Source organism: Pollicipes pollicipes, unplaced genomic scaffold (genome assembly GCF_011947565.3).
Source record: "Pollicipes pollicipes isolate AB1234 unplaced genomic scaffold, Ppol_2.1 Scaffold_7262;HRSCAF=8765_pilon_pilon_pilon, whole genome shotgun sequence".
Classification (NCBI taxonomy): domain Eukaryota; kingdom Metazoa; phylum Arthropoda; class Thecostraca; order Pollicipedomorpha; family Pollicipedidae; genus Pollicipes; species Pollicipes pollicipes.
This window is the reverse complement of record NW_023597055.1, coordinates 4571945-4599419: the sequence shown is the minus strand read 5'-3', so window position 1 is coordinate 4599419 and position 27475 is coordinate 4571945. Positions and strand designations below refer to the sequence as shown.

General features: G+C 50.5%; 1 protein-coding gene across 1 annotated transcript; it reads right to left on the bottom strand.

Moving 5' to 3' along the window:
* Positions 1–471: 471 nt before the first annotated feature.
* Positions 472–20506, bottom strand: LOC119114128 (sugar transporter ERD6-like 16). The gene is made up of 4 exons (XM_037238341.1): positions 20360–20506; positions 19403–20188; positions 1218–1400; positions 472–576 (listed from the first exon to the last, which is right to left on the bottom strand). The coding sequence occupies exons 1-4, from the start codon at positions 20504–20506 to the stop codon at positions 472–474; spliced, it is 1221 nt and encodes a 406-aa protein (XP_037094236.1).
* Between the last annotated feature and the right edge of the window lie 6969 nt (positions 20507–27475).

The following is a 27475-nucleotide window of genomic DNA, read 5'->3' as shown; positions in this document are numbered from 1 at the left end:
CTACGATCGTGAGGTAGAGGCGGCAGTGGCAATGGGTCACGTCGATCGTGAGTCGGCTCCATGCTGTCGGGACGCCGAGTGAGCCGGACCGCCGGCGAGTCGGCGCCGGGTCAATCGAACGGCACACATCGCACTGGCTGGCGACGGCTCGCACGTCGGCGCGTGCGACGTGTCTGCCGAGGTCCAGTCTGGCGTACCACAGAGACCGGCGGATCCCCTGGTGCCACGTACGTTCGTGTATGCTTTTAATCCAGGCACGAACGTCGCTTGCCGTGGGTTTGTGAGCGGCTTCTTAGTCTGCTGGGGGCGCCGCGACTTCTTCCGGCCCGATAGTGGCGGAGACCGAAGTCGTATCTTGCGGGGTGCCCTGAAACATTTTGGCGCGGCGGCTGCTGCGGCTGAAGTCGCATCTCGAGGCTCTGCTCGCAGCCAGGTCTGGGGAACTCGGGTGAGCGCGTCGGCAGGATTGTCTTAAGACTGCACCAGCTGGACGGTCACCGAGAGCTGGAACTCGTCGACCAACTGTCGCATGAGGCCAATCCTGTGTCTGATCAGCATCTCCCCTGCGCCTTTGTTCTGAGATGAGAGCGTCCGCTCAAGGCGTCATTCAACCACTTGAACACTGCGGCTGAGTCCGTGCGTAAGCTGAAGCGCTTAACGCCCCATGCTAGGGCCACGTTCACGCCACTCATCGCCGCGTCCAACTCGGCCATGTTGATATGTTCCGCCGCCTTGGCATCTGGCCGGTGCCACGCGGCATCCCCGAGAACGCCGCCCTCTGTATCCTCCAGGACTACCCCATTCGCGATGGAGCTCGCGTCAGTCCACACCACGAGCTCCCGGCCGACCATTCCCAACGGCCCACGAGCAGGGTCAGCTGCCCTCACCCGCGTTGCGACTTCCTGGATATGCGCGCGCAGTGCATCACCCGACACTGGGTCGTCCCATCCGATCGTCAGGCCGTTCACTCGCCTCTCTAGCCAGGCAGCTGCTGCCCGCAAGCATCCCGCCACGGGGAGGTGCACCACCAGCTGCCCGCATCACGCAAACACTGCACGCCGGGTGAGCTCGGTCGGCGGTGGACGTACCTGATTGTCTCGACACCACCGCAGCTCTTCATCCCGAGCCTCGACCCGAAAACAGAGCATTCGCGCTCCGTTCGCGACGCGCTCCGGCGGCTTGCAGGCCAGCCCGTACCTCGCAAAGTGCTTCACCACCTTGTCGGCGCTGACCACGTCTTCGCCAACGAGCAGGGCGTCCACATAGGCGAGCACTCCCCGGCTGATCGCCTCGTTCTCACGCAGCACCGCCTGAACAACGGTCTTCATAATCAACGGCGCCACATCGAGGCCGAATCCGAGCCGCGTGATGCTGTAGGTGCGGCCCTTGACCTGCACCGTCTGATACGGCCACAGCCGGCGCCTCAGACACAGCTGTAAGTACGCTTTTCGCGGGTCGACCACGGCCAACCGGGCAACATGCTGGCGCCAGCGGCGCAACTGCTCGGCGCACACGTCAGTATCCGCGGTGTGCGCTGTCACATGCCGATTGAGTTCGCGGTAGTCCAACACCGGCCTGACCTTCCCCTTGTGCGGCTGTTGGACTGCCATCAAGGGAATCAGGCCCCGAGCGGGATCGTCCTCTTCCTCGTCATAGGGCCGGAACCATCCGTTCGCCACCCACTCAGCCAAGTCGCGCCAGCAGGCCTCTTATGCTTCAGGCGCACAGCGTACTCACTCACGATGTTCCGGAGACGCTCGGGACCACGCACGTGCGCCCACTTCCACGCCACATTCCAGTGAGCGCCGTCGAACCGAGCCGCGAAATTCGCCGCTTCCAACGCCAGTGAGCTTCGCGTGTCGCTGCCCGGCGCCACCGCACCGCATGCCGGCTCGTCACTTGCCGACTCCGGCGCCTCCTGCGTTGCCGCACCCAGCTGCACATCAGTCGGGGACCGAACACTGATGCCCCCTAACGCGGTGATGCCGGACATGCCGATCAGCACGTCCAACCCCAATGGACGATCCGGGACCACCAGCGCCGCGAGCATTACTCGCTTGCCTCTGCAGTCGAACGTCACCTGGGCGGTGCCCACGCACCGCAACACTTTATCGCTAACCGCTCGCATCTTGACCGCGCACGGGCGCCACGTGCGGCAGCAGCTCACGTGAACCAGGGTGTCCGCACATCCCGTGTCCAGCAGGGCACGCTGGGGGCGCTGGTCCACCAGCCGTGTCACGACTGGCAGAGCGCGCGCTACTGGTCGGGGGACTGCGCTGGCGCTAACACAGCCCCCTGCCTGTGTAAGCACGCCGCTGCCAGGTGACCCGCCCGTCCGCAGGTCCAGCACCTCCGGACGGGTCGCCTTGTCGGACGCGTCTGTCGGGTTCTTCGTTCTTCGTGCGCTCCAGCCGCTGCCACTGCCGCACCGGCACGTTCGTCGCTCAGCACTGTCCGGGCTCGCACCAGGGTGCTCGCCAGACTCAAAGCTTCCGCCCGGGAGTCAGCGCGGACAGTCCTCCGCACCTCGTCGGGCAGGCCGGCGAAAAAGCGCACGTGACCACGTTTTCCGGGGTCCCACCGCACAGAGCTGCGAGACGCCGTAAGTCCGCCAGGAACATGTCAGGCGACTCACCAGGCAGCAGCCGTTGGCTGGTATATGCGTCGTACGCGGCGAGGCGACCCATCGCAAACGCGTCACAGAGAGCATCACGCATGGCGTCACTCGATGCGCGCGCCTCCTCAGGCATCTGCAGCCAGACGGCAAACGCGCGACCCTTGAGTCGCGCCGACAGAATGCTGGGCAAGCCTGATCAACGATGACGGCGGAGCACGGCCGCTCTCGTGAACCACTCTACGACGTCGGCCGTGCCATGAACTCGGGGATGAGTCGCGCGTCGAACAGGCCTCCACCAGTCACCGCGGCCCCTCTGTCCACTCCGGTCGTAGTATTCGGCATCACTGGCCTTGGGACACTCGCAGCAGCCGTTGTCACAGCATCGCCACTGGCCGCGGCGGTTTCGGGCATGATAGCCGAAATAGTTTGTAAAAGAACGTAGGGTGCATGCGCCCTGACCCGTCCAAAAACCGACTGGCACCTGCAAGCATTGGGTCCCTGCCGCCGCCTCAGCGGCCGACCCTTGACCCTCGGCGAATCGGGAGACCCGCGGTCACGTGACGCCCCCCCGGCACACAGTCAGATGTAGAGCCCGGAAGACAGCGAGAGCGAGGGCGCACACCCTCCACAATCACACCACGATTTCAAACACAAACTCTAATGAAACCTCGGAACCAGATACATATATCGATATCACTGGTTCATGACACCGCAGCATTATCAGGACACACAAAGGAGATGCATTTGTGGTGTTTTCGAGTCCAAATTACCCCCTCAACACTTTGTAAAGGCACTACGCCTTTTCCCTGCAGTCGCAACCGCCGTCATGACAACTGCCGCATTGTCCATATGGCCTGCCAGTATTGTCCTTATCTCGTGGTGCTCTCATCGGGCTCGCTGGTCCCCCATGCTGGAAAAGATTCAGCCATATTAAACCCAAGAGAGTCGACAAAAAAGGCCAGAAGTGCACATGGCATTCACACAAAACTGCAGTACGACTATGTTGCAAAATATTTGTAGTTGCAAAATATTTGTGCAAACCGAGTGATGTTAAGAAAATAGCAATTGAAAACACCACATGCTGCAAGGTGGCACCGGCAACAATGCGGCAAGATGGCTGTATCGTCTCAAAAAGCCATAGAAACGTGAACCACTCTTTTTTAAAGTACGGATGCCTTTAGCCGGGCGTTAAGCAGGTGGTGCTTTCACGGTGCGAAGCTGTGGGATTGAGCCAGTGTCCTAGAATTGCCGACTTTGAGTGTAAAGCAACACCCTATGAGGAGGGATTTTTCACTCCTTTTCCTCATATTTTATGTGAATTTTTCACTCCTGCCTGACATCGTCCAATCGCACATGCAAAACCTGTATTTCCGTTTCTGAGGTTTTGAGATGTCATCCAAAACCGAGCTCACTTGAAACCACCAAGCATAAACGTGGCTCTGCGGAACCTGGACACCTATGGCTATGTCCTGCATCACCTACATCTGAATCATGTCTATGTTTACACGGAGCAAGGGCGCCAGGTACCTCCAAACCCAAGAACCCCAGCGACCTCAGCCGCTTGCACGCATTAAGTTTGGTTTGTTTACAAAATGCATCACAATCTGCAGCTGCGCGACAAATGCAAGCTTTTCACGCATCCCCTATTTGTTTTTTTTTGGGGGGGGGAGGGATCTCACCATCACACCACGAAAGCAGAGCCTGGTGCAAACGCAAGCAAGGTCTGGTAGATAATTTGTATCCACGCATTTCTGTTTCCCGAGGAAACTTGACCACTGAATTGCATCACTTCCAAAATGCATGGGTGAAAAGTTCAAGAAATGTCTTCTAAACTAAACTTTGAAGATGAATATCGCCATTTGAACACTTGTATTAACAGATTTTAAGTCAAATCGACTGATTACAAAATTTTGCGTGAAAAATACCAGCTTTTATATTTATTTAACTACTTTTGTTTTTCTCGGTATCATACCAGTGTGATACCCCTTTATTCTTCCTTGCTTTTCGATTATCTTTAGAGGCACCACCTGCTGCTTAAAATTTGACCAATTTCTCTGCAAGATGCTCCAACTACAAACTTGTACGTATTTTATACATAAATTGGGTTAATTTGCCAGCCGCCCAAACATGCTTGATATGCACCCAAGTGTGAACAATTCACAGGGAATGGAGGAGACAATTTGAACCACGGAACTTATTTTTACCGCCATTTTTGCCCCCTTAAACCTTTGGTTGACCGTTTTCTTGGTTCATGGCGGTGCCCAATAATGATAAATCCAAGCCTTTCGAGTGTCCGACTCACCAGGCTACCTGGCAAGGCTATTAAGGCAAGGCAAGGCTGCCATATAGAGCCTTGGGACAGACCTGACGCAGCTAATACAAAAGTGTTTGATGGCGAAATTCTGCCCTCTGGAGATGTTTATCGTGCACACCTCTTACTTGTTTCGCATTTTAATCTCGAAGTTTGGTGGGCTTGACTGAAATTTATGTTTGGGGGTGAGTCGAAAGACTCTGCCACCAGAAAATGCAAAAGGTGCTGAATTTTGTTTTGGAGGGAGCAGGAAGAAGCCAGTAAGTCTACTGTGGACCCAATGAGTGCTTACCTTACTTGCTTTCAGCACATAAGGAAGACAAGTTATGAGGCCACAAGCTTATTTTGTTCTATATTATTGGTGAATTACCCCAAATTTCTTAAAGTGGGTCCCTCATGGCTGGTTTAACCAGATGTTTTCTCTAGTTGTCATGGTTCGCTGACCGGCAAATGACTGTACTCTATATATGCACTATATTTTTAATACATGGATACTCCAAGCTGCACAGCAATTATAACATGAGTGAAATATTGATATGTAACAAATAGTAAGGCCATCCCATGTAAAATGTGAAGCACACATGTCAAACTTTGTCATTAAATATGAATAAACAAGCCCAAATGGATGCATTTGCTGCTGCTGAAAAGGCAAGCAGCAATACTGGCATGGTCATCCAAAAGTTATGTCATTTTTGGAGAAGAGAGATTGTTTTGTGGAGCATACACATTTTTGCCCTTGCCATAGGTTAACCATGACACTCAAAATAAATTGTTCAAAATGATTTAGAGTGTTTTGATTTGTGTGTTGTCCACTTTGTCTGATGTCAACAAGCATACATAAATAAACTGACTAATGCGAGTTCAAACCAGCCAAAAACTAGCTTTAAATATCATGTGTTTGTCGCAAGTGCTGCTGTCAACAGGTAGGTGACTTGAGATGATGTTCATCATATGAGCTACTCTAAGTTAGGTTAAGTTGGTCAAGTGCATGACAAGTGGCAATAGGAATTGTCCGAGAATCAGCAACTCACAACTGCTGCTGTGATACAAACAAGTTATACAGGATGAGATGATGTAAGGCCTGTTCAGGTCAGGCATAGGCTACTTTCATGGAAATAAGCATTGGTATTTTTTTAAGAAACAGTGACAAAATGTTTGTTTTCCCTACCCCATCTTAACAGAAGACAGAGGTTTGTCTATTGTGTTTGGCTTGGTGGTGAGCTGATATGTAGTAGCCTAAGGTTTTTTTTTGCGTGTTTTATGTTTGTTGCATTTTCTGTTGTTATTTTGTTATTGAATTCCTTCGCTTTGTTTTGTTTTAGAAGTGCTGTGGAAGGCAATTGAAAAGTGCAGCATCAAGTTATCGGTGCTAATAATTTGTTATGCTCAGTACTGTCATGAAATCGCTATGCTGTAACACGCGCCCGGTGGGCCGGCTAGATACCCTTCGCTCAGTTTGTTTGTCAGTTTGACCCCCTCTGAGATCTCGTGAACTAAGAAAGCTAGATACACCAAATTTACAGGATGTCTTGACCTATACGTAAACTCACTTAGGTTGGGGTTTCCTCTTCCTAGGTCATGACCTTCGGGTCGAATAAGGTCAAACAAGGTCAAATTCCAGGTTGATCTCCAAAGCGCCCACAGAACCTAGGCAACTGTCTCTAAGCAAAAGGTCACCAGCCCATTTGAGGACATTGACCTTGTTTGACCGTTTGAAGATCATGGTGACCAAAATGATACAAAACTGATCTGCGTTTTGCTTTTGAATAGGCGACAAAGATTGCGGTAGGCAGGATGTTCCTAAAACAAAACGTTCGAACCGGGTCGTCTCAGGTCAATGCCCTGTTCTGACCTCTAAAAAGTCCATTGAAGATATGTAATGTGGTTCCTGCTGTCAATAAATTCAGAATGAGCACCAGAAACTATTCCATACAGCAAGTCCTAGAGTAATAAATCAAGTTGGTTTATGCCGTGGTCTGACCATCATACCTGACCTAAGGTCAACATAATTTGCTCAATCAATATTTGTGGTGACTATGAAAGCATCTCAGAGATGTATGTCTTCGTCAAACATTCCGTTGTTGTATCAGATTGAGCGATTCCCTAGAAATTGCCCTCGCTGAAACCATGGGCTGACTTTGACCTGTCATAGGTCAACGACCTTACAAGGTACATACAAATTTGTACGTCAGACGATCCGCTATGCAATTTTCTACAGCTATGCAAATTTGGCGCAACTACGCCGCGCCGTTCAGAAGCATTCGGGGAAAGCCCTCTGGGGGGGTCAATTTGACCCCCACCCCCCACCTGAGCGCGTGTTAATGTGTTATGTTTCACTTTAATAGCCTAAGATGTTAAAAACGAAATAGTTTTGTTAGGTTCGTGATATTACGTCCATGCCAACTTCAAATAGATGTCTTTGTTTGTTGAAGCATCAGTCACGAGCTCATAATCTCCATCTCTTGTGAATGGATTTTTTCACTCCCGCACGGTCTTTTTGCGATGGAATTGTTCACTCCCACCCTAGTTCAAAAGCGATTCTAGCTCCCTGGATTGGGCTCCCGAAGGTAAAGTTGACGTATGGACGTGACAGTGCGCAGAATAACGAATAAATTGGTGATCAATGCTGACAATGAATCAGTGCATCCGATGACCCAAGTGTGGCTACGATACTGGTTGAACTTTCGACAATAGCTGAGGTATTCAGCACTAGTTTTCAAACGCCCACATTTCCGGCTTGCCCTATGTTTATCGTCGCGACCACAAGCTCGTGTTGATTTCGTTTTCGTTTCCCATCGTTTTGAAACTTCCCCATTCAGTGCTTCCCCTTCGGCCCATGAGCGGTGCTTCGCAAAACGGACGGACCGGCGCCTTCGTAGCACAGAGTATAGCAGATCAGTGGTTTCCTATTTCGGACCTGCGCAGATAAGTGGCTTCCTAATTTGGACCTGCGCAGATAAGTGGCTTTCTAATTCGGACCTGCGTGAATAAAATCGGTAGTTGTGGGTGGTTAATCGGTAATTGCAAATTTGCGGGGACGTTAAAAGTCCATGCAGTCTAAGTGCATGATATCATTCTAAGCGAACGGCGGTTAAGGAAAATGCTTGGGAATGCAGAAGGTGGTCATATTTTTATGGACGTGAAAATTTTACCATTGCAATGCTGCTGGCATTAATTTCAACTTATTTCTCACCACCAAGGTCTCCTTCCTAATTCAGGCCTAGTACCATCCCTGTGGCGGACATCCGGGCGGTCACGATTGCCCGCGCCTTCGTCGCCGGCTGGGTGGCCCGGTTTGGAGTGCCGGCGCAGGTCACCACTGACCGCGGTGCCCAGTTTGAGTCCGGCCTGTGGCAGCACCTGTCGGCGTCTCTTGGCTGCACTAGGCATCGCACCACCAGCTTACCACCCGCAGAGTAACGGCATGGTGGAGAGGTTCCACCGACAGCTGAAGACAGATCTGCGGGCGGCAGATGCGGCCACTCGTTGGACCGATCTCCTACAACTGGTTCTGCTGCGGTCAGCCCTAAAGAGGACCTGGGTTGCACGTCTGCGGAGCTCGTCTACGGTACAACACTCCGGCTGCCAGGGGAGTTCCTCAGTCACCAACCCTGTACGGTACCGCTGGACCCGGCGTCCTACGTCAACCTCCTTCCGGCGAGTCATGCGGCAACTCCGCCCGGTGCAGCCACGCCGGCAGCCATGGACGAACGCCTTCATTCCTGAAGACCTCTTGGACTGCACCCATGTTTTCGTCCGGAGAGACGCCTCACGCACACCGCTAGAACCGCCCTACGACGACCCATTCCACGTGTGCAGGCGGTCATCGAAGATAGTGACCATCCGGCGCAAGGACAAAGAAGAAGTTGTCTCTGTCGATGGCGTCAAGCCAGCTTTTCTGGATCCACTACCAATCTACGAAACGCCATCCGGGCCAGCTCGCCCGCCGGCTGCACACGCGGTTCTGTAGATGGCCCGCGGCTACTGCTGTTCCCGTCGCCAGAGCGGCAAATTCAGGACGCTACCCCGTGCGTGCCTACGCGGGGCGAGATACGTCCGGATCTCCCCGGGAGCCAGCCGCCGCCGCGCAATGAACCCCAGTGCTCCCCGCCAACTGAGGACGGTACTGGGCACCCAGCTCGTCCGGCCGTCCGTACGCGCTACGGCCGCGAAGTGGTCCCCCCAGTGCGCTCCGGCGTTCGACATGTCACCTTCCGATTGTGACATGTCCGGGGAAAGGGGTGGTGTAGCGGCACGAGGTCAAAACCTAGTCGTGTGGGTCACCAATAGGTGGCGCCAACGAGTGCTGTTGTTGTGTGTGGCACTGTGGGTCGGGTGAAAACTATGTGCGCCCCCATAGCTTCGCTGCTCTGTTATGTTAGTGATATTAGTGATATGCCTACCATAGAACGGTTGACAGTATGACCACTGTTGCTATTGGCATATTGACTGCCGAAACTAGCCAGATGTTTGCTACTGTCAAGTGTGGTAGTCGAACAGAGCCATATCGTTAATATACTACTTGTGCAACCTGACAGCGCAGTGTTTATTGCTCTTCGTGATCCGTCCCTCTCTGGACCCGCTTCCCTGTCTGTCAGTCCGGGCCGGCATCACCTCGGTGCCGGCACCGAAGTTTCAAACCGGACCAGCACGACCAACGCAGTAGTGCTAGTCCCGGCCACTCGGCAGCAGCCAGCCGGTTGACAGGCTGAGTCCTGAGTGAGCACGCAGAGCAGAGTCCCAGGGTGAGCACGCTTCTGTCGTACCGCAAGGGGGCTCGGGTTGTTAACTGAAGAAAACAAAGGGCAACTATTGCCACATTTGTCTTTCGTCGCCGAATACAGTGACGTGCGCGACAGTATCATTCTAAGCGAACGGCGGTTAAGGAAAATGCTTGGGAATGCAGAAGGTGGTCATATTTTTATGGACGTGAAAATTTTACCATTGCAATGCTGCTGGCATTAATTTCAACTTATTTCTCACCACCAGGGTCTCCTTCATAATTCAGGCCCAGTATCAAGGGTGTAGTTTCTAGTTTTGTGGGCCCGAGTTTTCAAACTTTCGAAAGTAACTTGGCCAAAATTGAGGAGAAAACAAGTTGCTAATGACTTTAGAAGCTTTTGCCTTTTCCGCTATTAGCCCTCCCAAGCCGAGCCGAGGGCTTGAAAGGGCTTGGCCGAGCCACTGCCCAGGATTGTCATGAGAGAGAGAGAGAGAGGGAGAGAGAGGAAGGGAGAGAGAGAGAGAGAGAGAGGAGGAGAGGAGAGAGAGAGAGAGAGAGAGAGAGAGAGAGAGAGAGAGAGAGAGGAGAGAGAGAGAGAGAGAGAGAGAGAGGAGAGAGAGAGAGAGAGAGAGAGGAGAGAGAGAGAGAGAAAGACGGTTTATTGAGAAAAGCATGGCCTCGAGTATCAACTCATGTAGCACATGTGCACAATGTACATATGAAGTAGGATACTGCATAGTTGATAATACATCTGTGTTATAAGAGTGGTTATATGGGGAATACTTGATCTGCGTAGTCGCGTACCACAGTAAAACGTTGGAGTATGCTTGCGCATCTGGTATTTCTGCTGGGGCTCGCCACTCGCTGCTTCGGAGCAGTCTCTATGTATTTGAGACGCTTGCATTTATTTTCCTAGCCTTAGGTATAGCTTTTCTTTTCTGTCAGCGAGGGTTTCCATGCCCAAGCGTTGCAAGATGTGCGAGTATTTTTCCGTATGGCCGGAGATGATTTTCAAGGCTCTCTCCTGAACTTTCTCAAGATGTTGCGCCTGCTTGGCAGCGAGTCCCGCATGAAAAACCGGTGCACAATATTCTACCAATGGCCGGATGTAAGTAACACACACACAAACAAGCTGTTCCTGCTGTGGATGGTACTTCTTCATTATGTAGAGCATATATAGAGCTTTCGATGTTTTGGTTACAATTTCATCTACATGTGCTTGCCATGACATGTCATTTGATATTGTTACACCTAAAAGCTTAGTTTTGATGGCAGTTGGCAGGCTTTTCCTTGAATCATAATGTCCAGTGGTGCTAATGGTTTTTTGGCTGTGAAAAAATGCATGACTTGACACATGTCCGTGTTCAATAACATCTTGTTTGTCGTTGCCCAATCACTTATCTCGCCAGTGTGCTCTTGCAACTGGCAGCGGCGATCTACTCGGTCAATTCGACACGCCTGGTATATGGTAAGGTCGTCTACATACTTCAGTCGGTTGTCAATATCAGAAGCGGCACCGTTAACCATAGCCAGGAAAGCAACCGGGCCAACTAAGGTGCCTTGTGGAGTGCCGCATGTTATGGTTCTCCAACGACTCATGGTTCCATCTGGCATCTTGACCCGCTGCTGTCGGTCCTGCAAGAATGAGCAAAGCCACTTTGCATACCCGGAGCGAAGTCCCATTGCAAGCATGTTCTGGATAACTGTTGTGTGATCAATGAGGTCAAATCCCTCCCTAAAATCGTACATAATCATAGAAAGTAATAAATAATTTGTCTGCTTTGTCTAACTCCGTCAGCAAATCATGCAACAACCTAATCAAATAGTGCGACGCTTAGGCACCTTTCATATTTCCGTATTGGCGCTTAACTATGCTTGATTTTATATCCGCCAGAATTTGCGGAACAATATTTTTTTCCAAAACCTTGCTAAAAGTCGGTGTGAGGCTTAGCGGTCTCAGATCTCCTGGCAACTCGGGCGATGTTTTCTTTGGCACAGAGGTGATTGTTGCTCTCTTCCACGCCAATGGCACGCGCCCTTCATGCAATGACCGGTTGAAAATATGAGTCAGTGGTACGGCCAGTTCAGAAAATTCCTTTACTAACCTCACTGGAAGTCGTCCAGTGGGCACAGCCATATTTTCTCTCAACTGCGGTAGCTGAAAAGCAGCTTGTCACGGCTGTATTTCAGCATGAATATTACCGCAGGCAGATAGCAGGGGAGCTCTTCTGTACGCAGCGGTCCATACGTTGTGCATATTTCTGTAAAAACCCGATTTACTAATTCCGCTTTTAATTATCATCATTGGCTTCCACAAGATCAAGGCTCCATGATTTTGGTTTTCGGATGGTTAAGCTGGCTACTTGTCTGTACCAACAACCTCTTTTGTCGGAAGCAATTCTTTGGATTCGTTTCCTGTACCATGCCGTTTTTGCAGCCGTAATGTCTAGCCCTGCTTTGGCTCTATGTTTTTGTAGTCTGTCCATTTGATGACGACTGTGCACCCTGTTGCGTTTGTTTATCAGTTCTTTGAGGCACTTGGGGCACTTGAGGCACTTGGTTCTTTGAGGCCATCTCTCTTCTCCAAAAGTAACATAACTTTTAGAAAACCATGGCAGTATTGCTGCTTGCCTTTTCAGCTGCAGCAGAGGAGTCTATTTAGGCTCGTTTATTAATATTTCATGACAAAGTTTGAGATGTTGGCTTCACATTTTTAAATGAGATGGTCTGGCCATTTGTTACATACTAATATTTAACTCATATCATAATTGCTATGCAGCTTAGAGTATCCCTGTGTTAAAAATATAGTGCAAATATACAGCACAGTAATTTGCCAGTCAGCGAACCATGACAACTATGAAAAACATCTGGTTAAAGCGGCCATGAGGCAACACTTCAGGAAATTTGGGGCAAATAGTACCAAATATGGAACAAAATAAGCCCATTGCTGCCTTGTGGCATCATAATTTGTCTTATGACAAAACTGGCTGAAATCAAGCAGAATATGGCTAACTTTGGTTACCAATCATGCACTGAATGCATAGAAAGTAAGCAATTACTTGGTCCACAGGAGACTTACTGGCTTCTTCCTGCTCCCCCAAAACAAAAAGTCTGTACCTTTTGCATGGTCTCCTGGGAGACAGAGTCATCCCACTCACCCCCGAAATATAAACATTAATCATGCCTACCAACCTTCGAGATTAAAATGCGAAACAAGCAAGAGGTGTTCATGATAAACATCTCTAGAATGCAGAATTATGCCATCAAACACTTCTGTATTTGCTGCGTCAGTTCTGTCCCAAAGCTCTATATTGCAGCATTAGGAAAGCCTTATTAGGTAGCCTGGTGGGTTGGACACTCAAAAGGCTTGGATTTATCATTATCGAGCAACGCCATGAACCAAGAAAACGGTTAACCTGGAGTTAAACGGGGCGAAAATGCCGGTAAAAATAAGTTTCGTGCTTCACATTGTCCCCTTCATTCCCTGTTAATTGTTCACTTTTGGGTGCATATCAAGCATGTTTGGGTGATTCACGAATTAATCCAATTTATGTATGAAATACGCACAAGCTCGCAGTTGGAGCATCTTGCAGAGAAATTGCTCAACATTTTAAGCAACAGATGGTGCCCCCGAAGGCAATCGAAAAGAAGGGAAGAAGAAAGTGGCATGACAATCGTATGATACCAAGAGAAACAAAAGTGGTTGAATAAACATAAATACTGATGCTTTTCTCTCAAAATTTTGCAATCACCTGATTTGACTTAAAATCTGCTAACAAAAGTGTTCAAATGGCGATATTCGTCTTGTAAATTTTATTTAGAAGGCATTTCTTAAATTTTTCACTCCAGCATTTCGGGAATGATGTCATTTAGTGGTCAAGCTTTCTTTGTGAAAAAATAACTACGTGGAGTAAAATTTTCTACCAGGCCTTGCCGGTGGTTGCACCAAGCCCTGCTTTCGTGGTGTGGTGGTGAGACAAAAGAAAAAAAATAGGGGATGTGTGACAGCCTTGTATTTGGCACACAGATGCCGATTGTGATGCATTTTGTAAACAAACCAAACTTAATGCGTGCAAGCGGCTGGAGTCTCTGGGATTCCTGGGCTTGAACGTACTTGGCGCCCTTCCTCTGTGCATAGACATGATTCAGATGTAGGTGAGGCAGGACATAGCCATAGGTGTCCAGGTTCTGTGGAGCCTCGTTTGTGATTGGTGGTTTCAAGTGAGCTCGGTTTTGGATGACATCTGAAAACCTAAGAAAGGGGAATGGGGTTTGGCAAGTGCGATTAGAGAATGGCAGACAAGAGTGAAAAATTCTCATAAGACATGGGGAAAAAGAGTGAAAAATTCCTCCTCATAGGGTGCTGCTTTACACCAAAAGACGGAAATTCTAGGACACTAGTGTTCATGCTCGGTTGACGAAAGTCCCTTTCGTCGGGGGGATTTGCTACGGACACCGGAGGCACGGCGCGAAGGAGTACGGCGTCCAACTTTCCGAAGCGAAGTGATCTCCGGGCCGTTAGCCAGAGGTCGGAGGGAGATCGGCTGCCGTGGGTACCGAGGCGTCGCGGTGAGATGCGCCGAGCCCGCTACGTCTCGAGAGAACGTCCGCGACCCCGCGAGGCCAGGGAGGTCACTCGCGAGGCGCCGGCTGGGATAGCGCTTGGAAGGAGACACAGACGCCATCTACCAGCTGACATCGGCAATCGCGACAGAGGGCAGCACCCGACGGTGCGCAGGGCGGCGTCGGACACACGCTACCCGCCGGCAGAGGACAGCACCTAACGGTGTGGACGGCGAAGGAGTCCAGCGCCCGCGACCCGCCGGCATCTTGCGGGGTCGCGCTGCGCGCCAAGCGTGTGGGATTCGAACCCACTGCAGCCACGTGCAGACGTGAGGCTACGGACACGCGTGGGTCGGGGCATTTCAGGCGAGTCCATTCGACCAGTCCATTCGTGTCAGACGAGTCCATTCGTCGCGACGATGCTTGCTGTCGCAGTTGGTGTTTTGTTGTTGTTGTTTTTTTTTTTGCTTTTTTGTTTTGTTTATTGGTTTGCTTGTGTCGGTCCTTTATTTGTTGGCCTCAAATCCAAGGATGTGCCGGCTAGGTTGTCGATGCCGGCCCGGCGGCCACCCTGCATCCAGCCCGTCGTCCCGCCGGTGGACCCGGCGTGGCCGCGGCGTGACTTAGACTGCATACGCAGACTGCATACACTGATTTGCACTGCATACGCGGTGTGGCAGACGAGCGACCATCGTTGGCCCATTGGTGGCGCGACAGAGTACGCAGACGTGCCAGTTAGGTGGACGGACTGGCGTTCGCATCCAAGGCGGAGCCGAACTTATCGATGGTCGCGCGCCTCTCTCGGCCGGACGATCTCTCGGAGTTGTGACGTCAAGGGGCGTACGCCGGTATCTCACGCAGGGCGCACCTCAACGTGCGCGGCGTCGGAACACTTGCCTAGTATTATGACCACAGTAAGTATCAGAGACTGACAGGATGAGGGGCTACGCAGGCGTTGAACGCGCCCGAGCAGTTTGGCTCGGCTATAGACGGATTGAGGATTCAGACGACCCCAGTCCTGCTCTTACGCACATGTATGCTTGTGAGTAGCGCGACTTCGTTTGTTTGTTGTTTTTTTGGACTAAGCGACAGTCCACTCGTTTCGCTGTCTCACTTAACCTTAGGTGTAACGGCGTGAAAAGGCATAGGTCATGGTATGACCAAGGACCAATGGGTGCCACGTGGGATGCCGGATTATGCGCGGCGGTAGCTGAGCATCAATTGGCCTGCAATGCCATGGGAGAGGACAGGACACAGACTGTTCTCTTCCGACGTGGTGTACGGAGCTCTTGATGGCGAGATGTTCGTGACGGATAGAGGTGCCGCCATCGACGCTTCCTTGGAGCGCGACAAGGGACCAGGCCGTCGGACAGGCCGGTCAGGCCGAGCCTCCAGAGGGCGCCGGTCGTGTACAACGTAAGGCGTAAACGCAGGTTACGCCGGGCGCCCATCGTCTGCCGAGAGCTCCACTGTCCCATCGGGCGCGCTGTCTACTTCCAGGCCTGTGAGGGGCGCACCATGGGGCGGTGCCTTGCAAAGCTCATCCTGGCAGGCGGGAGGTGAGGGCGCAGAAGCGCCGGTGGCGAAGTCTGCTGCTGGACGAGGCGATGCCGGAGGCGCGTGCGCGGCAGCGGGAAGCTGCGGGCGGTGGGCGTGGCCGAAGGAATGGTGGGCCTTCCACCTTGGACGGAACGCAGGAAGCGTCCTCCGAACAGGGAGTTGTTACCCTGGGGGTCAGGCAATGGAACGAGACACAATCTACCCATTCCCAACCCCCACTGAAAAGGAAACTGTACGCATCTAGGTTTTTTATGTTAAGTATGTCTTTATCTGGTAATTTGATCAGTTTAGTCTCGACCATCATGAAGTGTTCGATGGCCAGCTAATGATATTTACGTGGTTGTATTGAGCTCCCGAAATGAACGCGTTTGATGCTTATGCCGCATTGCATTTAATTGTCCCTGTATTTGTGCTTTATGGCAGTTGGAGTTATATTGCAACGGTTTCTGATAACGAAGGTCCAAAGTGATAATTCAGACGGCTCTAAATTTCATTGGTGACAGAAAAGGCACTTTTTCACCCCAGTCAAGGCATTGCATTTGCCATGACACGATCAAGGCTAATAAAAATATGAATTCAAGTCGTTTGTATCTGGTGTTCGTGAGCACGATGTCTAGATATAACGGCTGCCAATTGACTCTGGATCACTTTTGTGCAAAGTAGGAATGACGTAATCAAACAATGACGTATTAAACAGCATATGCACTGAGCAGAACAATTGTGTTGTACAGAGCAATCGTTTCCACCTCGCATGTATCCCAATAGTTATAAGTAAGCTTATTTCATGATATATTATGCGTGCCTCAATATCTTTAAGTGAGGAGCATTCTCTTAAAAGTGCACGCGGCGTCTGCTGCGGTCTTAAACAGCCGTTCTTCATTCCTTCATTGCTTTATTTATTCGTTCGTGGCGGCGGGAAAGGTGAGCCATAGTGACCATCAAACATATTATCCAAACACCTTGCTTTGAGGAATACCACAGAAGCAAAACATATCGAGTTGATAGCAACTGACAACGGGTGTGATAAGAGAACCAGATAAATGCAGTAATTTTTCAGCAAAGCTCACTGCTGCGGCAAAACAGCGCTCACGTCGACTATGCGGATGTGTTTTTGAGCCATTAAAGAGTCTGAAAATAGAAGTATCATACAATGTAGGACAGGAGTATTGCAGCAACATTGACAGGTGGCAGAGGCGATATTAGGTAGGTCTTGTATATGCAGTGGTAGAAGTGCTGTTTTCTTGCACGTTTGGAATACGCAATAGTGCTCCAACCGTGACAGAATCTGGAAAGCAAAATTCCAAAGCTGGATAGTTGTTGATTTTGTCTTATTAAGCAGATTGTAGGGGTCATTACAGATGAATGCCTGGAATGATGTTTCCGGATCATTATTTTTATTTTTTTGTAAAATCATCATCAGCTTCAATCATCAGCTTCAGCATCAAATCATCAATCATCGGCTTCGATGCATGCGTAATTTGCGCGAAACCGGCAAGTGCTATGGCAACGTTTATGTCAGGCTCAAATGAATACATAGTTAAATGGGGTTCTTCCAACATAGTGAAACAGCCACCTCTCAGCACACAAGCGTGTTTAAAGAGGGCGAGGGATGGAAAGCCTTCAATGATTTCCGTAAGAGTTGCAAGCGATTTAAGCCATGATTCCCCGAGAAAACCTGACCTACAGACTAAGCTCGTTTTCCTGACCATTCTGGCCTCTTATTCCTGTCAATCCTCTTGAGTTAAATATGACTGAATCTTTTCGTGCAAGGCGGACCAGCGAGCCCGACAAAAGCACCACGAGATACGGACAATACTGGCTGGCTACACGGACAATGCGACGGTTGCTATGATGACGGTGGTCGCGATTGTAGAGAAAGGCGTAGTGCTTTTATGAAGTATTGACAGCGTAATTTGCACCCGAAAATAATAAAAATGTGTATCCTTTGTGTGTCTTAATGATGCTGCAGTAGCATTACCCAGTGTTTTTCATACACGTATCTGGTCCTGAGGTTTTACTGAAGTATATTTTTGAAATATGTCCCAAAAGGTGGGACACTCCCATGAAGCACACAGGCCCGCAAGCTGCAGTTTGAACAAGCTTAAAAACGGTAAGTTTGATAATATTTTTATTAAGTACCTTGTTCCGCGCTTTTCCGGCCTTTAAGAACAGATGTGGCATTTCTAGTTTCCAACAGTTGATAACTGCAGAATCTGCACCGGATTCTGCAGCCGGCCCGCATGGTTTGCACGCGTCCTTTTGTCAGACCGGACCGAAGTGAGCATGACAGCTGTGAGTGATTTTCAACTTGTGCGGGATTCGTGCCTATCGCTCCACACTGTACGTGCCCATCTCAAGCGCCATTTGAGAGCCACATGCGACTCGCACCCGACCTCCGCGCATCACCTGAAGCACACATTTCAGTCGCAACGATCCTGTTATGCATGACTTTTCCTGACATTTTCAGATGTTTTCACTTCGCATACGCATGCGACTGGACATCTGATGCCCTGCAAGGCCTGGTTATGGCGCATTTCGCGGGCTGAGAGGGAGCGAAGCCATGCTACTGTGAATCACACAGCCCACTATGCATGCTTATGCCATGGCATTTTATGCAGCAACCGCAACGTCGTGCCGCGCTCAATCCTGCATGTCACGTGCAACTTCGGCTGTGCACCAGCCGCGGTCAGCACGATGCGACGTAAGACGTTTGGGAATGCGCTGGCAAACTGCGTTGTATTGATTAGGTAAGATATTTGAGGCAACAGAAAATATGTCATCACATCGCAGAATAAGTGTATTTGCATGAGGTTTTGCAGCATTTCAAGAGTCCCACAGCATGTCGCGGAGAGCGCCCTGTTGGGAACGGCGACTTTTAACGGCGTTGTTTTCGTACAGCATCATTGCAAGTACTACCCACAGGTATCCACCATCCACTTGAAGGATTAGCTTTCAGCGGTGAGCCACGTTACGTTGTTGATTGGCGAGGGCGTAAATGGTTACCTACAGCATTTGTCCACATGCGGTTTGGACACGCGTTGGGAAGTGCACTCGTGCGTATGGCTGTCAGCCGTGGAGAATGCTCAAAATCTGGAGAGAGCATTGCATACCATCAAATGATCGAATAGGGCGCATACGCTATGATTTCGGGTTTCTGAGAGACATGTCTTCTCTCACGCTTCTAATACACGTTCTATGATCGCAGAAACATAAACATTAACCTCCGTTACGGGGAAATTCCTTCCCCAGTACATCCAACCGCCACGTGGCTATGTGGTAATCATACTTGCGTCATTGCGGGCCGATTCAAAATAGTTTTGACCACTGATGAGTTACCGGAGAAGAATGCTGCTTTTCATTCCAATGCATCAACGCGGGACCTCGATGTCGCGGAGCCTGGTGGTGGCTTAGTGACATTAAGTGGCATCTGGGATACCTTGTCAGCGCTCTGAAACAAGTGCTGAATCTGCTCCAGCGAGAGACCCTTTGTTTCCTTGAGGCAAAACGTGGCAAATAGCACCTGACACAGGCTCACCAACATGTGAATGATGAAGCCCCCACCCAGACCGACGCCTTGTTCGATGAATGGGTACGTTTTCATGAGGACGAATGCACACATATTGAGTACCGTAAGCACAATGTTTGCGCCCCAGGTGCGCGTGTTGTTGGGCAGCAGCTCTGTGGCGTAGTTGAATGCGACGTTGCCCACCATGCCAACGAAGGCCACCTGTGTCAGGACTGCGCCCACCGGCACAATCCAGGCGAGGCGCTCCTGGGACTCGGCGGCGAGGAAGAAGTACGCGGCGATCGTGGCGCAGCCGATGGCAGAGAGCGCGCCGCCCAGACGCAGCACCGGTAGACGTCCGTATCTCTCGATAGTAATGCCGCCGGGGACGCAGACGAGCGCGGCAAGAGCGGCCGGCAGCGTGGCTCGCTGGTACTCGCTAAGCGGTAGCCGCACCGGTGCAAGCACGAAGGCGGTGATGAGCAGTAGCGTGGGGCCGCCGCACCATACAGTCAACACCATCTGGACGGATGCCAGTAGCAGCGGGCGCCACGTGCCCGGCTGACGCAGCAGCGTCCACATGGGCATTGTGGTGCCGTCCACATGTGCGTGCTGCAGCGAGTCGTGGATACTTCGTATCTCGGAGGCAACATCTTCCTGCACACCACGGAAAAACTGGATAGAGCGCACGGCTTCCTCCTCCGAGTGGCCGCGCGAGAGCAGCCACTTGGCCGAGTTGGGCAGGAAGAGGAGACCGAAGAGACAAAGTGTGGCCGGCACCACACCTACCACGATGAACAGCACCTGCCAGTGCAGCAGCGGCGCCACGGCCAGCGCCAGCACCTGGCCCAGGTACACCATGAAGTTTAACAGGGTTGTGAAGAGAGCACGGCGCGTGGGCGTCACAATCTCGGACACATAACCACGCACGCCGCCCTCGGATATGCCGAGCGCCGCGAACATGACTACCCGACCGCTCAGCGTCCAGCCGAAGTGGCCACCGACGCCGACCGCCAGCGAGCCGAGCGCGTACAGCGGCATGGTGAGCAGTAGCAGGCGCCGCGCGCCCAACACGGGCACCATCGGTGCGCTCAGCAGGCCGCCTAGCACGGCGCCCAGCGAGGTGGCGGCGATCGACCAGTTGAGCTGGTCGGCTCTGAGGAAGCCGTCGGGCTCGTCCGGCACTTGGATGAGGGTGACGCTGTGCATGCCGAAGTTCAGGCCCATGGCCAGCATCAGCTGACCGAGGACCACCAAGGCCAATACCTGCAAGCAAGAATAGATGCTATGATGATGGTGGGTCTTTTCAATAGCTGTCTACTGTTATCTGAAACTGCAAAAAATTACAGTATGATTTTTAAGACAATAGTGCCGTGCCTTTTAGTGTCTTTTTCTTCGGAGACAAAAAAAAAACAGAAGAATGGAAAAATAGTTCGGTTGATATTGGGGCAACACGCCTTTATGAAAACAATAGCAAAAGTGACGTTTAAAGTGACACCCTCTCGCTGGCTTCAGCCTGAACTGCCTGAGGCGGCTCCAGAAATCTCTCCGCCCTGCCAGCAGGCCGCTGCACAGGTAGGAGCGTCGCGCGAGAGTGATCAATCCCTTCACTCTGTTACGGCACCACTGGTACGCATGGCGCGCTTCTATGGCACGGCAGCACTCCAGCGCTCCAACCTATTTCTCCATTCTCCTGGTTTTTCTCCTACGAATAAAACTATCACTGCTGTCTTATCTATGTGCATAATGTTTTTTCGTGAATGCGCTTAACAACTTGCAGTTTGATTTCGTGTAAATTTTCTGTCGTTTTTAAGTGTCCATGTACTATGTTAGACGTGGTTACGGCCATTTTGAGACTGGGACACGTTCAGCCTGAGTCTGCTGCTTTCCGACAGGGAGCCGTTCTACGACGCTGGCACCGCTGATGAGCAGGTAGCCGCATTTATGGAAATGTGGAAAGTCTTAGTCGAGGCTCATTGCCCGACCATCACCACGACGTCACGCCGGCCATGCTGTCCATAGCTGCGTGGAGATACCGATGTCTCCGCAGTTATGGAGGAGCGCGACAGCGCCCGCGAGACCTGGGGGGCTACCGTACCACAAAGGAGCGCCGCACGTACCAGCGGTGCCGTAACAGAGTGAAGGGACTGATCACTGTCGCGCGACGCTCCTACCTGGGCAGCGGTCTGCTGACAGGGCGGCGAGATTTCTGGAGCCGCCTCAAGCCGTTCGAACTACAGCCAGCGAGGGGGCGTGACCCACCCGGTCACGACATGGCCACCCGTGCGGACGCGTTTTCACTGCATCCAGCCACTCTACCGGAGCTCTCTGCAGTCATCAGGATGATGGGCGCGTTAAGAACTATCGGTGTCGATGGCGTACCTCCTTATGCATTGAGAAAGTGTTTCCCTGTGATCGGCGCGCATCTCCTACACCTGATCAACTTTTCTATTATATCACGCACCTTTCCGTCCGTCTCGAAGATCGCGCGCGTCACCCCGGTGTTCAAGCCGAGCGATCGATAAGACCTGAATAACTTTCGGCCCATTTGTATTCCCTCTGTTTTGTAGAAAATCACCGAGAAGATCGTCTGCTCGCAGCTTACTTCTTGCCTTCTTGACAATCATATACTGACGCCATCGCAATATGTTTACCATCCACATCACTCGACGGAGAACGCCCTGATCGACGCTGTCGGCTGGCTGGCAAGGGCTTTCGACAACGGCCATGTCGCGTCGATAGCGACGACTGACCTTAGCAAAGCCTCTGACAGCGTTAATCACGGCGCCCTCCTCAGAAAGCTGGAATGGTGCGGGGTGTTCTCGAAATGAGCGGTCGGTAGCAGGTGGTCGCTGGTGGCTCGGCTACCTGATTTCTGTCGCACGCGATGGCCCAGGGATTCTTTATCGGCTAAGCCCTGTTCCTCATCTTCAGCAACGATCTATCCAGCTTTCTACCCCACGGCCGCACACTATCCTACGCCGATGACGCCAACTTCTAGTTTCAGTCAAATAGCCTTAAAATGAACCCTTAAGGACAGACTTCATACTGATCGGATCTAAACCCAATATCACAAAGACCGGCAACTTCCACATTACGATCTCCAGCACAAATATTCATCCATCATCTTCAGTGAAGGTACTGGGTGTATTCGACCACCACCTCACCCGGGAACCCCACATCTCCTCTCTCGTTCGCCGCTGTAATGCAATCCCTGTTCAAATCCGGCACCACTTCACCCCTGAGATTTTGAGGCTCCTTGCCGAAATATGTCTTCCCACTTCCTCTCCTGTCTGTACATCTGGGGTGGAGCGGCCGAGCGTCACCTAAACGGGGCGCAAAGGGTGATGCACTTCACAGCCCGGCTAGTGAGCGGTGTCCGTCGCATCGATCACATTCCACCCGTTCTGGACGCGCTCGGCTGGCGTAGCGTCGCGGATCTTGAAAGAACATGGTGCACGGACTCCAATACATAGACTATGTCCCTCCCATGTTTTTCCACACAGCTTGTATCTAATTTAATAAACCACGCTTTTTTGCGTGCGAACCCCTTGAAACCCATACTTGCATGAATGCCAACGATTGCCCCCACCCTCGGGCGCTTGGGCTTCGAGATAGGCGACTTCGCCTGAAATTTTTTTAGAGTAGTGGCTCCCTTCCAAGCTATGTGTACGTGCAGCTTTCGTTTTCTAACGTTGCGCTTGATTTTCCAAAGTAAGTGCTCATCTATGTAAGAAAGCATTGAGAATCCGTCGTCACACAGAGTGGTTTCCTACCACCCATCCCTATACGTGCTCTAGATCGCTTTTGCCTCTTTCAACATTTGTACTGAAAATCATGGAGAATATCACTTGCCCAACAGCAAAGTCAATATCCTGTACATGTCTTTTGTTTTGTTTTTTCCCCACTTCATGAGTTGTTTCGAGCCCTCCAGAACATGCTATGGATTATGTCGAGCTTAGTAGAAGTTGGGTGTGCAGATTTGTGGTGCATAATTGTACCAGAGGACCTACCATCCAATCATGCCAGGATATCTGTACACCCAACTCTCCGGTGTACTTCTGAGTGCAAAGGGTAGAAGAGACAGCTAGGATCGGCCATAGTTGGTTTGCGTCATGTTAGTCAGAGCAAATGCCGTTTCATTGTTCAAACGGCAGAGGATCATCAAGCTAGAGCCCGGATTTGCTGGCACCTTTGGTTCTTTAAGCATGAAACGGTCTTCTAAAGTTAGGCTGCAGCGGCAAATCATTGATTTGTGTTTGATTTTTAGTTTTGCTCAGCGTGACAAAAATAAGGCACAGCTGGTATACGCATTCTGTAACCAGTTCTGGAATTCAATTTTTCCTTGACCCCACCTTATTTCCAGGACGCCCCAGCTGCCCAGCATTTGTGCAGTAGGGTGTGTCATCGAGCGGGTTAATCTCTTGGAATCAACTGAATAGAGTTTCCCCTTGGCACACGGATGAAATTTCCAGGTCTGTTGCACCATATGCACCAATGCATCAATGTTGGTATTTGTCAGTCGATAGAGGCTTTTCCTCTCTGGGTCGAGAAAATCGCCTTCGATACTGGGTCAAAACTTATTTTACTTATATTTATTATACTATTTCATATATTACTATTATACAATTTTTGATATAGGTCAAAGTTTGAGGTTTCTAGCTCAGGATCGTCTGGTCAAATAAGGTCAAACGAGGTTTAATTCCAGATTGGTTTCCAAAGTGCCCCCACAACCTAGATAACTGTTTCTAAGCAAAAGGTCACAGGTTTATTTCAGGTTGGTGACCTTGTTTGACCTCTTGAAGGCCATGGTGACCAAAATCATACAAGAATACTCCGAGTTTTGCAGTGGAATAAGGGACAAATATAACGCTGGGCAGTCTGCTTCTAAAACAAAATGTTGACCTGGGTTTTTTCAGGTCGATGACCTGTTCTGACATCTAAGAAGTACATGGAAGACGTATAATTCGGTTCCTGCTATCAACAAATTCGAAATGAGCATCAGAACCTACCCCGTACAACAAGCCCTGTAGTAACAAAGCAGGTTGGTTTTGATCTTGGTCTGACCTTCAGACCTGACCTTAAGTCAATGTAATTTGCTCATTCAATTTTCGTGTTGCCTAAAAAAAACATCTCAGAGATGTATGGCATCGTCTAACAATCCGTTGTTGGACCAGATTGAACGAATCCCTAGAAATTGCCTTCGCTAAAACCCTAATCCCAGGTGTCGGGATTCTCTGTAGCATCAGTTATCCTGGCATTAGTTGAATAAGACTGTCTAAATGAACATTTTAGATGCGTGCATGTTATTGAAGGCTGCGGATCTGAAAGAGACTTTCGGTAATACGTAGATTCCTGATGACATTACTGGGCATGGACGTCATTGTCATTGCATGTCATATAGTATCGCGCTACGCTGCTGCCGACAGTTCGGCTGCAAGAAATGTTGTCGGCGGCAAAAAATACACTCATGATCTCTGAATAGGAATTGGGAGCATATTTGCCGTGGGATCACAAGATAAATGGAACCATCCCGAGTTCAAATCACGCTTCCAGCCATTCTCTAGTTACCTGTTTAAGAGTCGTTTCCATTGCGGAGCTGCACTGACGAACGTCTTCGTTTCAGCACGCCATGCCTGTGCCGACTAACTGGCAGCTTCAGACACACGCTGATCTGTAGATGACGCCGGTCCACAGTCACGCACTGCTCAGCAACCGGTCGCCGACTGGGTGTCATTATCGCAAGGCTTAAAGCGAAGGCTTTACGTAAGCCAGCAATGCTCGACGCTCTTTCGGTGACAGGCACCTGAGTGATGCTGTGCAGAGGATTCGCCATAACTCTGGTGTTCACACACTCTGGACATGGCAATAACGTTACTAGTGCCGTGAATTTATCGCGGCACACTGATATGATGGCGGGTCTTTCAATGGGCGTGGTCTGTTGGCTGATATCTGAAACTTTTAAGATACTGTGGTCTTATTTTATGTAAATTATATTTTCTTTTCAATTGCGCCTGTACTATAAACGTGACTACGATCATCCACGATGTGTTATTCACTTCTTGTTCGAGTATGAACTTAATGGCGCCTTAGAATGCATGCACGTCTTCTGTTGGTTTTAGATTTGTACACTTACTTAATTGTCTTTGATCACCCTGTTCTGGTAGAAGTTGATTAAAAATGTTCTATCCTGTACAAGAACCTGTTCATGTACTGTGCAGCTGAGCCATCGAAAAAGCAATTCACCTTTCCATATTCAAACGGCGCTTTTCACTTCCGTTACAGAATACTGCAGAAATGTCCCACACTCAAAACTGCTTTATGTCATCGCGTCTGACAGCACGCAATAACTTGTGTATGTAACCTGTCCACGCTCTGATCAATATACCATGAAAGGATGCAGCATGCATTGCGGCGCATCCCAATGAAATTGCTTAACTTCGTCCCAAGCGACGAAAGTGTGGATTTCTGAAAAGCCTAGAAATATAAAAGCTTCGTTGTTGGACAGTCATTTTAAGCGTCATCAAAAAATAAATTCACCCTGGTGCTGGGCCGCTAAGTGAGGTCCGGCAACAGCAACGATGGCTTCTGGCAATTTGGTCAAAAATTAATCCATTGGCAGAAGTTCAGTTTAAGTACAGCGTTCTGTGCTCACCCATCGTCTAAATCTTATTTCATTGCTTGTATTCATCCCTTGCCTGCACATTGATAGCTTTAATAAAAATGCTCACACACCATCCTGAGCGCGGACAATTCGCACATTCCCCGATCATGAAGGATTCCTTTTAGACATCCCTCACGGCAGGACTCAGTAGGTCCTGTTAAGTAACATCTCGCTAGCCAGGAGATCCAATGATGAGATTCGCATTCTAGTAATAACAGCTCTGCCAACTCTGCATACTCGCACTTTTAGCTTGCTGAAGTCTATAATTCCAATTTCGAAATGTCACTAGCGACTTTAGCGCTGATTACGTCCTCTTTGACCCAATCTAATCAAAATCCGAGCAATGAGAGTGTGAGACAGAACCATCACGAGTTCTAATCATGCGTCCAATCGTCCTCTTGTTACCTGTTTAAGAGTCCCCTTCATTACGGAGCTGAACTGGCGACCGTCTTCGTTTCGACACGCCGTCCATATGCCCACTACCCGGCACCTTCAGACACCCACTAATATGCAGTTAGTTATGGCCAAATGTCAGGCACGGATCAACAAACCGGTTACCGACTGGTAACATTTATCTCAAGGCCAAAGCGGAGGCTGTACGTCAGGCAGCAGCGTTCGAGGCTCCTGGGGGATGTTAGACGGCTGCAGACGCTTCGGTTACAGATTTCAGGCCGCCCCTCCGCCAAACACAAACCACCAACTACACGCGTTCTCCGCCAATCAACGGCCAGAACTCGCACTGGGCCCGATGCAACTCGCATAAGCCAATAACCAGCGTCATTCCCAAGCTCGCTGCAAATCACATCCCGCAAATTTGAACCGCCGGCGAGCCGGCACCTCCAATCCGCAGTGGGCATCGCTGGTGTAGTTTTTCTTTGGATAGTTATCTCGACACGCGGCGCGAGGGTGCTGGGTTTGATTTCCTTGGACGGCGGCTGATTTTCGTCTGGGCCCACTTTGAACGCTTGCGTCAGCTTTTGTGGAGCCGTTCATAGGCATGTAAGTAAAGTTATGATATATTCATGCCACGCAAAGTTCAGCCATTATCAGTTTAACTGTATGGTCCGGTGCCGGTCATGATGAAAACCCACGCGGGCATTCGGCCTTTCCGTCGGTATTGTCGGCTCTGGACATAAGCTCCTTGTATTTAGCCGGGGCCGAAGCCTAGCCGGTACCAATGAGTTGTCCGGTTGTGATGTGAACCACGTCGCCTGGAAGAGTCTACCTCGAAACAAAAATAATCGTCTTCCAACCACTTTGTTTCGGGTGGCTCGGTGCTTTTTGTTTTAGTTGTATGTGTCGCAAGGTGTAACTGAAACAGAGAACGCAATTCTACCAGTATTTATAAGATAGTGCATACCACATTTCTGCTCCAATACAACTCAACGGCATTGTGATCGCCGCCTGGCCCTTGAATTGTTGGCACGTGGCCGCTGTGCCTCCCCGCCCTACCTCCACCACTGATTGAGTCAGGGGCGGATCCAGAGAGGGAGGTCACGGGGCCATGGCCCCCCTTGGGCCCAGAAATGGGC